The following is a 16,383-nucleotide window of genomic DNA, read 5'->3' on the forward strand; positions in this document are numbered from 1 at the left end:
CTCAGTTATGCTGCAGCCAGTAACTCTCTTCTTTCGTATATGTTATGTCAGTCCTTATCCAAAGCTATCAAGTTCAGCAAAGATCTGAGATGTCTCTGGGATAGTTCCTGTTAAGCAATGTCAACCTGGGACAAGTAACTTGTGTAACTGTTAGTTTAGTTTCTATAGGAACCAAATCTTATCTTGTAAAGTGTAGACATGCTTGTAACTTTTCAGAAGTATTATACCGATCAACTGAAAATTTGTTCATAATTCTTAACTTATATGAACCCACTCTCAAAACATGGAGTATTGGTATATTGTTTTTTTCCCTTACACTTCATTTAGACTGGAAATCAAAGTGTGAAGCAATATCACAACATATAATCCATTAACAATGTTTGCAAAGTAAAAACTCTACACCTGCAGCAAATTTAAAACTTAAAAGAAACTGGTACTGGAAATATTGAGTAGGTCAAACAGTGCCTATGAGAGAGAATTGATTCTGTTTCATTAACCAACCACCATCACCCAACATTTGGTCCCAAATGTGTCGAAACAGCAGGACCCTCACCTCTAAATCGAATAGTTGAGGGTTCAAGTTTCACAGTCAACATATGAGCAGACAGATCATGGGCTGGTCCAGTGCATTAATGAAGGAGCGCTATAGTCGAAGTTGGCTTTCAGGTTACCTTTACCCATGCTCCTCTCTGTCATCAGTGGTGAGGGAAACAACAGCACTTTGATAAAGAGCATTGTACAGCTCACTAGTTTCATGTCAAAATACTTAATTCTTAATCAACATAATACTATAAGACATAGGAGTAGAATTAGGCCACTAAGATCATCATATATCATGATGTAAATCACCAACATCACTGAAATCTGCTGGCCTAGAAATTCAAAACACAACCAAAGGACCATGATATTCACATGCAGTGGTAGGGTGCTCAATCCTACTCTAGTTGTGAGCTTCTCACCACAGATTTCAGTACATGAGACAGAAATTCATCCACGACCAAGAGCCTCAGGAGCATGGAGGACCAGCAGCAAGAAATAAGGACCAGGGTCATGGGTCAAGGATATCACAGAGGACTGGAATCAATAATCAGGGACAATGATCATGCAAATGGCCATGAAGGGTGAATATGTCCTCTCCTGTGCCACAGGAAAATGATTTATCCAAACGTGACTTACTACAAGAAATTAGAGGCCGAAGTTCTAGAGAAATACTTAAGGGCATAAAGCTCTTCAGAAACATGACTCATTCCAGGTACAGTCAGTGATGTAACTGAGTTAAAAACAGCATGACCTGTTTAATTTTTATTGCCTTCATCTGTGTTTTTTTTCATGTTGTTTGGTGGACAATATGGTATGCAATTTAACTATGTTTCCCCGTTACATGTTCTGAAACACTTCAATGTACATCAGGAATGACTTGAAGTTTTGAAAGATGTAATGCGAGATCTGTCTTTTTCTTGGTTTTGAGCCTTTAGTCAGTTGTCTTTGCAACTAAGCCAACTTCCATTGAGAAGCTGGGAAAGGTAAGCACAGGTGAAACTAACCAGAAGAATTACGTCATAATTAAAATATTTACCTAATTACAACAACCATCACCGAAATCTCTGCTTACTTCCCTGCAGTCATATTTTCTTTTGGTAGCTGTGGTGTTACCTAGAGATAACAATGCTGTTAGGGAAGTTGTTCTGTGTTCTACCCAGGGGCATTACTGAATACATCTAGATGTGATATGTAGCACACTGAACAGATGGAAATCTGCGCTAAATCCCAGACTCTCAGCATCAAAGATCTTCTTCTTGCTCTTATTCAAACATAATCCAAAGAATAATATGTCTATTTACAATGCATATTCCAAATCTTCCAAGCAAGGACACCATAAAATTTGTCCCAACTCCATTCTGAAAGATTATGGAACACTTCTTGCCACTCCAGGTGATAATTCTACCTGTGGAGAAATACTTGACCCTTATGTGAGAAATTAGCACACTTTGCATTAGTTTGCCAAGATGACGACTGCTTTGTGCTGTGGCCTTCTGTTTTGTGCAAGAGTCGTCGATTTGGCCCAAGATCATTTCACTTAATTGCCCTTAACAGCTGTTAGAGAGTCACGGCTTTTATCCCATCTGTCTATGTTAGATTTAAACCTCAGTTGCAGAGGGGAAACAAGACACTCTTTAGTATACAGTGCCACCCACATAACTTTGCCTTGAAACACAGCTGTCGATGTTTCCTCCTTTCAAACAGATGCGGACATCCATGCAATTCTGCTAAAAATGATAATGAACAAAGAATTTTGCAAGTTGTACTATACTGGCAGCTCCCGATGACGCAGCTAGAGCATCAGAGCCATATTCAAAGCAACGAGAATAACTGCGGGGGCTTTAAGGGTAAGCTTAGCGACTGTAATCCCTTTCTCCATGGTGCTGAGATGAAAGCAAAAATAGCTTAAATCTTGATAAATGCATAACTAATTTGCCAGCAATTTTTGACTCTAATGGGAAAGTCCATCACACTAGATTTCTTCTATGTCTGGTCCAGTTCACGCTCATCCAGGGTATGTTCTTGCATTATATTTCCACTGGTGTTTTGCAAAGGCTGGTGGTAATGTGCAATAGAACATTTCTGTGACAGCCATCGTGTTGTTTCTTTTTTTTCCTCCCTCTGCTAACAACAGTTTTTGCACTGTTTGAGAAATCTGCTCTGAGCTGGTGTTGGCATTTGTGTTGTAATCAGAACTGATGAATTGCAATGGGGATGATTCCTTAAATGCCCTGGTTTTAATGTGAACTATTTGTCAACTTCCAAGGAATGGCATCCTGTCAAGGATCGGCTAGATGATACTTTGTCATCATCCTCAGCCAAGGTCATTTACTGTGAGGCAAGGCAGACCCAAATGGCTTCCTCCTGGAAGCAGATTGTGTTAGCAGCTAATTTGCTTGGCCCACTTTCTCTTGCTTCTCCCTCCCCCCTCTCTCTCTATCTCCCACTCCTGTCCCTATCTTTTGTCTTGTGGAAAAAACAGCAACCACAATGTTGTAAGAGAAAGCAATTTACACAACGTGGCTGCAAAATTTCTCACTCTTGAGCTTTACTTTCCAGATTGCCTATTCTACTTTTATGATTAAAAATAAAATTACTTAATTATCTACATTTGGCAATATATCCTTGGAATTAAGTGCACAGGCTGTCCCTGGGTAATGAAAATGTTCCATTTTTACAGATGTCCATAAGTCGATGCTGTCATTAAGTTGGAAAATACACAAATTCACTCAATATAGTGACTATACCTCCACAGTATTGTTATGAATGGCATGAATGCACATAACACTGATAAGAAAGAACAATTAATAAAAGTGGAGAGAGACTTGTTCTGCTGTTTGTACAAATCAATGCAGGTACATATGCTGTGCTTTTGAACTTAATAAATTATGGAAACTCCTTCATATGAGGGGGTCTCCAGAGGACGTATGTTTTTAACCTGAAGACGGTTTGTATGCTTGAATAGTCAAGCTACCACAAAGTTAGCAAAATCATATTCTTAGCTAATACTTAATTAATTTAATCTAGTAATTTTTTGGAGTGCGATACATTGTTCAGTACATTTCTGCTTCCAAATTTAAAGAACAGATGATACTTATGCAGAAAAAAAGCAGCTCTCCCAGTCTGATGTCATGAAATTTTACAAAGGGTTCGGTACGCCTTTGTTGGGACATATCTGCTTTAATGTGGTCCTCGCTGGTGACCAGTATCTTCCTCACACAATCTCTCCTCACTGCCAGAAGATAATCCTGTTTTAAATGCCAACAGCGATACCAGTAGGGGGCGGCGACAGTTTAAAAAATGTCCTCCGAATGCACAGCGTAGATTTAATCAATAAACAAAAATCTAAGATCCTAGTCTCCTCATAAATGACTTGAAATTTAAACACAACTCGCCGTTAAGATGAATGAAAACATTTTCTTGAGTAAAATCAAAATATTAAACGGGCATATAATCTTATTCTCTATTTTGCAAAATTAATTCAAGGAACAGTGGCACGTACTGCATTTTTTTGTGCAATGCTTTTCTGTAATATACTAAAGATTTCAAAAAAATATGCTAATTGCATGAAGGCTAAGAAAACTGTCAAGTCCAAGTTGAATGATCAGTTCTTACATCAAACAGAATAGATGCCTTTTGATTTTCACATTCATTTCATTCAGTTTCTATTTTCACCCCTCAACTCCCACTGCTACTCAGTTTCATTTGGAAGCAAAGGCAGGGAGGCTACCAGCTCTCGACATGTGCTAAATAGCACCTCAACATTTTTCCCTCCTTCCCTGTGAGAAAGGGAGGGAAGTAATTATCCAGCCCTCGGCAAGAGCAGAAATGAAACATATGAACACAAATGCTGCAACATGACAGCTCCATGTCTAGCTTTCTATCATTTTTGTAGAAAATCGGTGACCCTTGTTTCTTTATCTGGCAACACGGTTGCACATGCTGTTTGCTTAAAAAAAAATTATCTGCTGTGCAAACATTGCAGAACAGACATTTAAAAGTAGGATAACCTGCTGCAATTCTGAAGTTGGATAATTGTGCCTTTAACACAGTTAGTGATAGGAGCTGCATGAAAAATACTGCCTGAATTTGCACAGAAACATGTAACATAGTGCAATAGTGTAAAACTGAGCTTCAACATCAAAAAAACTGAGGTAGAAGTTTGGCAAGGCCATGCATTGTTTCAGAGACTGTTCTTAAACACCTTAAAATACTTACTGCAAAGAAAGTTGGAGCTCGCAAACAGAAATCAAGTAGGCACAAAAAAAGAGGCAAAATCAGAAACCAGGGACAAGTCAAGGCTGTGCAGCACTCTGGCCTATTTGATGAGTTTAACCTAATCTGAAACCAGGAGGAATGATTGAGTCCTTGTGACAGTACACTGTATAAGGTACTGACAGGTTCATGTCCTGATTTCTTTGTAAGCTGTGCCAAAAGTTTATTCAGCAAGGAATGGGTTAAATTAAAAGACAGTATAGCTATTATGCAGAACTGTTTACAAAGAGTCAATGTCAGCGGTATTAGTGTCAGAAGATTTGTTGTTTTTTTTTGCATTCAATCAATCCCACATTTACGTGGCATTTGATTTTTTCCCTCAGTTCTGATGACAGAACATCTATTTTGCCAGCCTGTTTTGCATTGCATAATTTGAATGATTAGTTGTCAGAAGCCACAAAACAAGTCAACAAAGTAATCATCAGCAAAATTATTGTTGCATAACAGCTTGTTGCTCCAAGATCATTTTTGCTTTAAGTGGTATTTTGGAATCAATTAGTTAAGTATTCATTTTGGACAGGGAAGCACATCAGTGCAGCAACGTAATGACATTGAGCAGCAAGCAATCTCCATCACCGACTCTGCCGTGTTAATGTGATCAGGGAAGGAAACTTGGAAAGAAGAGTGATCACAGGACCATTCTCTTAGCTCCTCCTGGTGGCAAGCAGATAAGCAGCATTTAGATAGAGCAAGATCATCGTTTTTCTCGTTTCAGGAACTGCGAGATACAGTGGGAATGAGAAAAGGTCAGAGTTTTTTTGAGGATGGCCTTCATACAAATTAAGTTCCAAGTTCCAGACTAAAGGTTACAGCATAAATTACTGGAAAGAAGGTATCTGAACAGGCATGCAAAGGAAGATTATTTTCAGACTAATTGCAAACTTGTATCTGATGGAGGTTAATGGAAAGCCATAAAATAGCAAATGCTTGGGTCGGCAAAACACAAGAAAAAGTGGGAAGGTGTGTATTTTTATTAAGCATAACACCAAATGCGGAGTTGACTGAATGACAGTTTATTATCAAATGCTGCTGGTGTGTTATTCATTTATTTAATGATACAGTGTGAAGTAGACCCATCATCCCTTGGAGCCATGCTGCCCCAGCAGCCGTCAATAACCCCAATTGTCTCTAACCTAATCACAGGACAATTCAGAATGACCAATTAATCGAACCGATATGACTTTGCACTGTGGGAAGGAACCAGAGCTGACGGAGAAAACCCAGGCATTCCATGGAGTTTCCTTACAGAATGGCGCCGGAATGAAACTCCAAATTCTGGAACACCACAAACTGTAATAATGTCGCGCTAAGTGCTATGCTACGGAGGTGCCCTCCTGATTATTAATGCTTCTGATACAAATCTATTATGAAATGTCTTTAATGTAACCCTTCTAGCCCAAGCTACTTTGTAATCAACAAAAGAGAATAAAAAGGAGCAATTCCTTTCAACAATCTCACAGATAGGTGCCCAAGATCATTGTTGAATCCACTGGAAACTTAAAAGAGCTGTGCTGAGATGTTTTGTAGATCTAGAGTAGTTCATGAGTGAAACCAAACTGATTTGATAATTCCATAATGGACATTGTGGCAAAATCCTTTCAGCTGCTGGGTCGTTGATTTTTATTAATTTTCAAAATTGTTTTCATAATTTGATTTGGTATTCATTTAAGAGGAAGCCATTGCCTGGGTTAACTGACGAAGCCCAGGATATAGTATTCGCCTTACTTTAACTGCCTGTCCGTGCTGTATCTTTGCAATCTTCTTTAGAGGGAAATGCACTGTATCTCAGAACAGAAAAAAAAATCCCTAGATGCATCCACTTCAGCACTCAGTTTTAATTCTCTCTCCATTTACACCAACTACAAGTATTTGCTAGCAATAAGCAATCTCAGCAATATCATTTTATAATCCCCAGCTTGTGGGTCATTGTTAAATAAGCACAATGACAAAAGCATGAGAAGGGCTTGTTACTTGCTACTTTGAAGTTTAATGGAGAGGTATCCTGTTCAGAATGCACACAAATCAGAATGTCTCTGATATCCCTTCTAACCAATTGTACTTGTTTTTTGTTTGCAAGAACAATATTCTCACTAACATTACTCATCGCAGAATACATGGATTAAACTAAATTTTGATGCGACTCAATTCTGAAATACAAAATTATTCAGCAGTATTTCCAGGCTAGAATGTGCCTTATACTATATATTGCCCACCCACAGACACACATTCTCATACAGGGAGGTACAATTTGGAAGACTGAATATCCATTTAGTATGCATTTTAATTTACTTAATAAAAAAAATCAAACACAGTTATTAATCACAATTGAAATTAAATGTACGTTATTCAGTTTTTACCCTCATGGTGAAGAGGATGCCATAGATATTCAGGAGTTTAGTTTTTTTGACTCTGTTGCCAGTCAAATCAACCTATGAAAACTAATTTCAGTTTATACGAATCTTAAACCAGGTTACAAATTCAATGCAGAACTCTCAATAATATGGCACTTAAATGTATCGCCACGCTCTTCAGGGGATGGCAGAAAACTTAAAGGTTAAAAAAAATGAGTGATTTTATCAAAATAGGATTTGGATACTTGTTGAGAGAGCACAGAGGTTGTCTCGGATCGTACCTATTCAGTATAGTTTTATAATGTGCATGTCAAAAAAGGAAAAAAATTACAGAGATCTTTGAATGAGTTTGCAACAAATTGCGCAGCTTGACAAAAAATATTAATTATTTAACAGAGGTAAACATCTAAAAAGTTATACAGTTAGCAGGAATGAATAAAACGAGTGCAAACACAAAATGGTTTATGATTTCAAAATGCCAGTTATTTAATGGGAATTTGCCTATGGGGAGATGGCAATATTTTGCACTCAATATATTTTCACAGCAAATTGGTGTAAGATGTACATTTTTTTCCCTAAATTGCTGAAAGTGTACTGAAAATATTTAATAATGTATTGGTAGCTCTTGAATTCAGTTTCTCAAGAATCAGCTAAAACTCTACTACAGCTGTTTTCATTAATGCAATTATTACTGCATTGCATAGCCTATACGTATCAGCTGCTTTCCAAATTATATTTAATTCTTGCTAGCAGGGAACCTCAAGATATTAACTCAAGTAATTCCTTCCAATTTCCATTCGCTCTATCAATAGCAGCCAACCTTTCAGCTGGCAAGGCCCTCCGCTTCTGAATTCCCTTCCTGCCCCACTCTTGCCTCCCACTCCTCTTTTATGATGGCTCCCTGAACCCAGTTCATTGTTCAAGCCTTTGGTCACCACCTCTAATCTCCTTATGCGACTCAGTGTCAAAATTTGCCTGATACTGCTCCTCTGAAACAGCCTAGGGATGTTTTACTATTTGAATGTAAGCCGGAGCATCCATATTACAGGATTATCCTCAGCAGAAGCAGTTCTGCAATATGCTGAGGCTGCTGGTACTGGGAGCCAATTTCACACCACTGGCAGCAGCATAGGAGCAACTTTGTTTATAGGTGCAGTGAAACTTTCATCTCTGCCCATGGATTTTTCCAGCCGAGTATCTGCAGAAGCAGACGAAAAGTCACAATTCCAACCTGGGACTGAAGCCTCATTTTGATCCAACTGTTCAGATAATTATTCTCACCACTTCGAATTGCTTTTCGCAATATTCATCTTGTTAATATTTGAATTCCTACTGATATGGATTTTCACTGACACCCATTTATAATGTCACTTCAAGAGATTCCATGGTAACCTTTAACATCAAGTTCCACTTGTTCTGCCTTTTTTTGTGCTATCTATGCCCTATCCCTCAATAATTTTCCTTTCTCTCAATATTCCTCCTCCAACCATGACCATTTTTTCTTTCTTTGCTGATCTGTTTTCTTTATTACGGTTATCATTCTTCAACCATCAGGCCCCTAAACTGGCATGAATAACTTCACTCCCCTCAACCCTGAAGTGATTCCACAAACTATGAACTCACTTTCAAGGACTCTGCAACTCATGTTTTCAGTTTTTATTTATTTGTCTATCTATCTATTTATCTATTTATTTATTTATTTGCTTATCTGTTTGTTTAGTTGTTAATTAATTGATTTTTTTTATTGTATTTGCATAGATCGCCTTCTTTTGCAATTTGGAGGTTTGCAAGCCTTTGCGTATAGCTTCTCATTGATTCCATTTTATCTTTCTGTTCTACTGTGAATGCCTGCAAGAAAATGAATCTCAGGGTAGCATATGGTGACATAGATATACTTTGATAATAGATTTACTTTGAATTTTATCTCAGGCCATTCTTGCGTACCCATTCACAGTATCGTCAATCGTGTTCTCTGCTGCATCAATGGTGTAATTGCTCTTCTTATAGATTCAGTGACTGTTTCTGCCCTCTCAGGGACCGTCCCTTGGGTCCCATGCATATATAATTTTTTCTTGTGATCTTTTGTTGTATAACTATTTTGCATTCCACATGCATAACGCAAATGACAAGGCTCATTTACGACAGCTAGTTTAATGAATCTATAACCTGAGAGGTTGTAGATGAAACAATATGGGGCACTTAGGACAGAAGTTTTCTTATTTCCTTCCACTCCTGATTGCTACTCTATTTTATCTGGAAACAGCATTTACTTTTATACACTCATGGAATGTGGATACCACCAGCAATTCCAATACTTAATGTCTGTCATTAATTGCCCTTTGAAAACCTGGTGGTCACATACAGGCCAAAGTGGGGAAGAACAACAGATTTTCATCCCTGAAGGATGAAACCAAATAAGTTTTCATGACAATTAAGTCATTTAATTGTTTCCAACTTTGACATCAGCTTCCTTCTGTACCCGCTTAATTATTTGAGTTGCAGTTCCCCAGCTGTTAAGATGGGATGTCGGTGGTTATCAGTCCTGTATCCTTCTGCACCTTCACCATTTGGGCATGCAACATAGTTTCACAGACGCCAGCAGACATCTGGCACCTTACTGAAAAGGCCATCCTTCTATTGTGGCAAGCAGGATCATGACTAGGAAAATAAAAATCATATCAAGCTAGCTCTGCCTGGGTAACAAGTGGGTGCAATAAAAACAGAAACTGCTGGAAACACTCAATAAAAGTCAGGCATCTATGCAAAAGAAATAGGAATGTTTCAGGTCAATGACTGTTTTCCAGCAATTTCTGGATTTACTTGAGATTTCCAAACTCTGCAGGTTATTTTTTTTTGGTAGCTCGCCCATTCAGCACTTGGAAAGATTTTTCCTTGAGAATCTTCAAGGCTGGAGGGACATGGTGAGTCAATATATCAAATTCTATTTCAGTGCTCTTTACAGGTTCTTATGTCATAGCTATCTACACTTCCATTTACTGTGCTCCTGGTGAAGAATGTTAAACTTTTTGTTGACTGATTTTCACTTTGCAATGTCTGCATCTTCAAAATACATACTACTAATTTTACACCAGAAATACGCTCCTTGGGTTGCTGGCGGCATTTTCAAGGGAGATGGGAAGAAAATTGTTAAAAGAAAACATAAATGCAAAGGTAACACTGGGATGACTGTAGAACGTACACAGACTGAATTTCACAGATGGAAATCAACATGTGAAGAATGGTCTCTGCTCAAATAGTCAACAGTTTACTATTTTTCATGGATGCTGCCTGACCTACTGAGTTCCTCCAGCATTTTGTGTGTGTGCTTTGGAAATCAACTTGTTGTGTCTTCAGATCCCACAGCGTATACATTTATTCACAAGTCTGAGCTTCACCAAAACTGTCATGTGGAAAGCTATGGACAGTTTTCAGCTCTGCTTTCACTACAACTCATGTTTTGGATGTAAATTGAGGCAAAAGTATTTTTGCACTCAAATTAACAAAATAAATTGTATCCCAGAGACAAGATTTGTCAGCCCTGACACGATTTGAGATATAGTTCCATACAAATCCATATTTTAAAGTGTCCAAAGAAAATCTAATGCCTCTGTTGGAAAATTTAACTCTATATTGTTCAATATTTTAATATTACAAGGTTTGCACCTATTACAAGGACAGCATAGCGTAAATCTACACTGTCTCATTTTAACTGATAGTGAGATTGGTAGTCATTGCGTAACTTTAGCTGGAAGTGATTTAAAATTACATTAACATATATACAGCATGAAAAGATAGAGGAATAAATGGATAGTGTTGGCTATAATAGAACAGCCAGTGTGTTGTTGGACTTCAATAATATAAAGGCCATGCAACGAGCAAATTGTTGCAAAAACCCATCTGCTTCTCTAATCCGCTTTTAAGATGGAAATCTGTACTGCTTGTTTGGTGTGGCCTGTATGTGACTCCAGCCCTGCATTTTTTGTGATTGACTCTTAATTGCAGACTGAAGTGGCGCAGCAAGCAACTCTGTTCAAGGACATGAAAAATAATAAATGTTGGTCTTACAGTGACAGACACATTCCGTGAATGAATAACAAAAGGAGAAACAAGAATTTCAGCAAATATGAGTAAGGAAAAAGCAAAGATACATCAGAGTAAGAAACACACCTTAAAACAAAACACTGAAAATCTTTGAAAATCATTGCACGAACACAAACATCTTTGAGATGCTGATGTAAAATTGATAACCACCGCTGTTAAACAGTGGACAAATGTAATCCATGTGAATTAAGCACTTGTACACCATCAATAAGGAGATTTAGTTTGTCGGCAGCAAGGAAAGGAAAACAAAGACACAGACCTGGAAAGGTGATGAGAACGCACCCCCCACAAACACTCAAAATTATATACAGGATTACATCTATCAATAAACTCCTAGATCCAGCTACCAGCGCTATAGATACTTGAAAACTGTGGTAGGACATAATGGATCTTAAAATGAATTTCACTGCCAGTACAGACAATAACAAGGGGGTAACTAGAAAGTGAACTTTATTTTGTGGTTGAGGAAAAAGATCAAAAACGTATCAATCCCCATTCACACAATTGTTTCTTTACCAAACCATCTGCCATAGAAGCACTTCTCCACCAACATCATAGTAGCTGCATGTACAGCTATTTCATCAATGGACCACTGTATTTCCAAGGATGTAATATAAGCTGGTACAATTTACTGATCTGTCAGCTACTTTCTCAGTAAAACACATATCAAAACTTCTGTTTGAATGTATGAATAGAACTATAGGGGAACTGCAAGTTATCTAGATTTTTCACATTGGGAACATTTCCACTCTAAGCTGGTGTTGGATAAAGGCAGAGTGGAGACTTTGTCAAAAGCAATATAACATTTGCAGTTTGAAGCATGTCACTGTAAAATTAGAAATTGCTATATTCATTAAGATTGATTTGTTTTGAAGCTGCCATGTGTTTCTCAAGAAAAATATTTGAAAGATAATGTTATGAAACACATACTTGACAACTTACTGAGATGCTTTCCAGATGCTTTACAGAGATGTGATAAATATACATGCAAAATGTTTTTAAATAGAATTGTTCACAAAAATAACAGATCAAAATATTCTTCCTACGTATAAACAGTATCATATTGTCAGAGATTTTTTAATGACCCTGTTCTACTTCTGCGAAAGGGAAAGAGATACCTTCACTTCTGACATGTTTGTTACCACTAAATATTGTGAACTCACTCAAGTTAATCTTTGTCTTCAAGTAAGAAAAGACTGAAACCACTGACCTTCCTGTTCATTGAGGTTTTGCAATGAGAGACTTGAGTCAAAAGCATCATAATGTATGTTTTTAAATAAGCACACTTTGTGGAAATCTTGTAGATTTGCAATTGAGACCATTGTAAATCTAGATTCATAATTAGCCTGGTTGTGTTGATCAGTTTGAGGAAATTTGGTGTTTTCTGTACTGAAATATCAGTAGGTTTTGTGCAGACCAAATGACATTGCTCTATTTAAAGTTACCAAGGAGATTTAGCATTTTGGGTGGTTTACAGAACCATATAGGGTAACTCTCCTTATCTAATGTGTCACTTCTGCAACAGATTCCTTCTTCCAAATTTAACCTTACCTCATTTGGCAACAGAGAGATTTAAAATCTGCAATGAGAAAACGTGGACCTATTAAACAAAGAAGCCAGCAAACCCCACAAAAACCTATTCAAATCAAATAAAATAATTGAAGAACTTTAGCGAACTGAATACCAGCTGGGAAATATTTGACGATTTTCTTTACAAATATTTTAGAATGAACTGCCTCCTTACCAAAGGAACATATTTTTTTCTTTTCATTAAACGTTTCTTTAAACACCTGTGTCGTCTGAAGCTGCCTCTTGATGTGGAAAAAACGACACAGAGCCATTTATAAACCGCTACCTTAGTGTTCTTACCAGGTAATTGGAAAATCAAATCCTGAAAACTGAAATTAGACACTAAAACCTAGCCTGGGTTGAGAGAGAATAGCATGGACAACAACAGCACTGAACAACATGACTTAAAATTACTAATAGTGATTGCATTTCCACGCATAACGCGGAACAAACGCAAAATTATCTGATACAATTCCACATCGGCAAATAGTCTCAACACGTACATCACCTGCCAGGAAAGGAGGGGGAGCGGAGCTTACAATAAAACCACATTTCCTTGTTGAATGAACTACTGCAATTTTAAGGGTTTATTAAAGAAAGAAGGAACAAACAACATAAAACGGCAAGAAAGAGTTAAATTATGCTTAGTAACATGAGTAAACTGTAGTCAATCGGCAAAGTCCCCTCCTGCCATGGTCCGGAACTGGGATACAGGCAACATTCGGCAAATATTCGGCTCTGACAAATAGAATACGAGCGACACAATAGCAAGTTAAGGATGAGAAAGTGCCAGGGTTTCTTATTCAACTTTTCAGAGGAAGAATAAAAATGTATCATTCTCCTCGAACTCTGGTGATTTTATTCGAAATTGATACAATACCCTGAGACTTTGATATCCATTAAACACGCCATTGTTCCGGGAAGGATATTAATTTGCTTTAAGGTAAGCAACACTTCCCCAAATAACCCACAGCTACCATCCCCGGAATACCGTAATAGCCAACAGTTTGCCCTGCAGCTTGTGCGAGTGAGTGGATCTCTAATAGATTGATGGATGGTCCATGGATTGATGGATGGATGGATGATGTTCGCAGCTCGCACCTACCTGGCTCAGTCGGGAACTTCTTGGGCTTGGCCGTGCTGGAGAGCAGCATGTCCGAGGATCTGCACCAGAGTGGCCCCGGGGCTCCGCTCACCCTCCGACCCCAAAGCAGACCGCGATGGTAATGAAGGTGACGCTGGAAGTGGGGGGAAGGAACGGCGGGCGGGTTGTCAGCTCTCGCCCGGCTGCTGAAGCGGATTGTCGCGGCCGCGGCAGGTTAAGAAGCGAGTGCGGGATTGGAGCTGGTTCCTTCAGATCGCAGCTGGGCAGAGGGAGGTGCGGTGGGGTGGGAAGGGAGGAAGGAACGAACGAAATGAAAGAGGGAGGGAAGGAAATCAGAGAGGGCGAGGGAGGGAACGAAGTAAAGAGAGAGAGGGAGTAAAGGGAAAGGACAATTATAATATAGGGGTATATAATAGTGAAGAGAATAAGAGAGTGGGGGGAATAGAATACAGGAGAGGGGAATCAATTGAAGGAGAGAGAAAGGACAATTGTGTGCGAGAGAGGGGAGGAGGAAAATGAGAGAGAGAGAGAGGGAGGAAGGGGGAGAGAGAGAGAGAGAGAGAGAGAGAGAGAGAGAGAGAGAGAGAGAGAGAGAGAGAAAAGGAAAAGGGAGGGAGAAAGATGCGAAAAGGGGGGAACGAAGAGCCGCCGAGCTCCGGCCAGCGAGAGGCGAGCTCCGACGCTAGCGAGACCGCCGAGCCCGCAGGGCGATCCCGGAGTTTACTCGCCGCTGGGACATGACGGCAAGGGCAGAGGAAGGCTGCAACTCACGGGAGCAACACTCGGCGAGGAAGCGGGAAGTGAAAGAGGAAAATAAACACAGAAGAAAAGGACAGAGAAGAAAAAATAAAAGATAGTCCAAATGCCAGAGCAGGGGGGAGGAAGGGGGTCTTCCAGAGAGAGCCAAACGTCAGAGAGGTGGCTAGCCCTGTCTCGGCTTCTCTTTCATCTCAGGAACAGGAGGAGGGAGGGAGGGTGCGAGAGTAGGAGTTAGCATCGACACTGCAGGGAGAAATAACTAAGTCCGAGGAATAACTTGAGAAGCAGATTGAAATGAAGGCTCGGGAGCCCGGTTGTGTTCGAGCGCTCTTCTCAGAAACCTGCAGCTGCTGGTGCCAACACCAGTGATTCCATGACAACTGGCGGCAAAGCCAGACAGGTGTACATTCAGCGGATCTCCCTCACCCCTCCCCTTTCCCCAATGTCCTGGCAGACATGTGCCGGCAAGCGTGCCTTCGGGTCGCTCCCACCCCAGCTACATAGACACACATTCACTCACAGGCAGAAAGACGGGGCATAAGTACAGCAACGATTGATCTGACGCTCTCTTTCCCCACTCTGCCTTCACCGCCAAATCAACCTGATTTCGCGATGTCAAAAAAAAACATCCCAACTCAACACACTGTATCGACTCTGCGCCCACAGAAAGAGATAGATGTGTGTATGTGTTGCCTCCTGACGACCATTCAGTGCTCCTGTGACAGTGTGAGAAAGTCAATCTCCCTCCCTTTCTCATTTTCTCGTGCACACGCACACACAGACGCGCGCGCACACACACACACACACACACACACACACACACACACACACACACACACACACACACACACACACACACACACACACACACACTGGTACAGCCACCAGAGCTCAAAGACTCACTGCTCCCAAGAGCGATTAATCTTCTATTCCTAATTAGATATTTGCTAATTAGCATCTGACGTGTAAAGGAGAAACATTTTTGGTGATGAAAGGTGCCGGGAGCTAAAGCTTGAATAGTGTCTTGTATCTTTGTGGAATATCCAAGCTAAGTCTGGATCCACTCCGCTGTTAACAGGAGAGTTTTTCACTGTATTTACAATTTTCCTTTTTCCCTTCCCAAGGGATTTTTCATACATTTAAACATCTTGGATAAAACATCCCAGGTTTATGTCATTTAAGCAAATGCAAAAGTTCAAATACCTTAAATTATTTATCCTCCTAAAACCCCTGACCTAAAGTTAAGAGCAAATCAATGTATTTGGGAAACAAACAACAAAGTTCCTCCAACAACATCTGTTATGAAAGAAATTGAAATGTTAAGGTAAATGGCAGGAAGACAACATAAGTGTAGTTACATTTATGGCTTGCCATCTCCACTCCCTTTCCCAAGCCATCAACGCATGAGGGATTCTTAACAGTGACAAATGAATAAATACAAGAGATTGCACAGATGCTGGAAATCCAGAGTAAGGCACACAAAATGCTGGAGGAACTCAGCATGCCAGGCAGAATCTATGGAAAGGAATAGAACTGACATTTTGGGCTCCAGTGGTTAATAGCACTTCATCATTTCTAAACAAAATAATGCATGTAAGGATATGCAGCAGCATATTTCTTAATAACAACTGCCATTGCAAACAAAGGTTAACATCTTCATTTAGAACAACTTTTCCTTCCATA

General features: G+C 39.4%; 1 protein-coding gene across 4 annotated transcripts in view; it reads right to left on the minus strand.

The window, feature by feature from the left end:
• Positions 1-14,197, minus strand: part of tenm2a (teneurin transmembrane protein 2a) — a 588,582-nt gene extending 574,385 nt beyond the window's left edge. For all 4 annotated transcript variants that reach the window (XM_072264025.1, XM_072264023.1, XM_072264022.1 and 1 more), the window contains exon 1: positions 13,942-14,197. In XM_072264025.1, coding sequence (XP_072120126.1) covers positions 13,942-13,990 — 49 coding nt within the window. In that variant the 5' untranslated portion in view covers positions 13,991-14,197. The remainder of the gene's footprint in view (positions 1-13,941) is intronic.
• Between the last annotated feature and the right edge of the window lie 2,186 nt (positions 14,198-16,383).

Source organism: Mobula birostris, chromosome 7, assembly GCF_030028105.1.
Source record: "Mobula birostris isolate sMobBir1 chromosome 7, sMobBir1.hap1, whole genome shotgun sequence".
Taxonomy (NCBI): Eukaryota; Metazoa; Chordata; class Chondrichthyes; order Myliobatiformes; family Myliobatidae; genus Mobula; species Mobula birostris.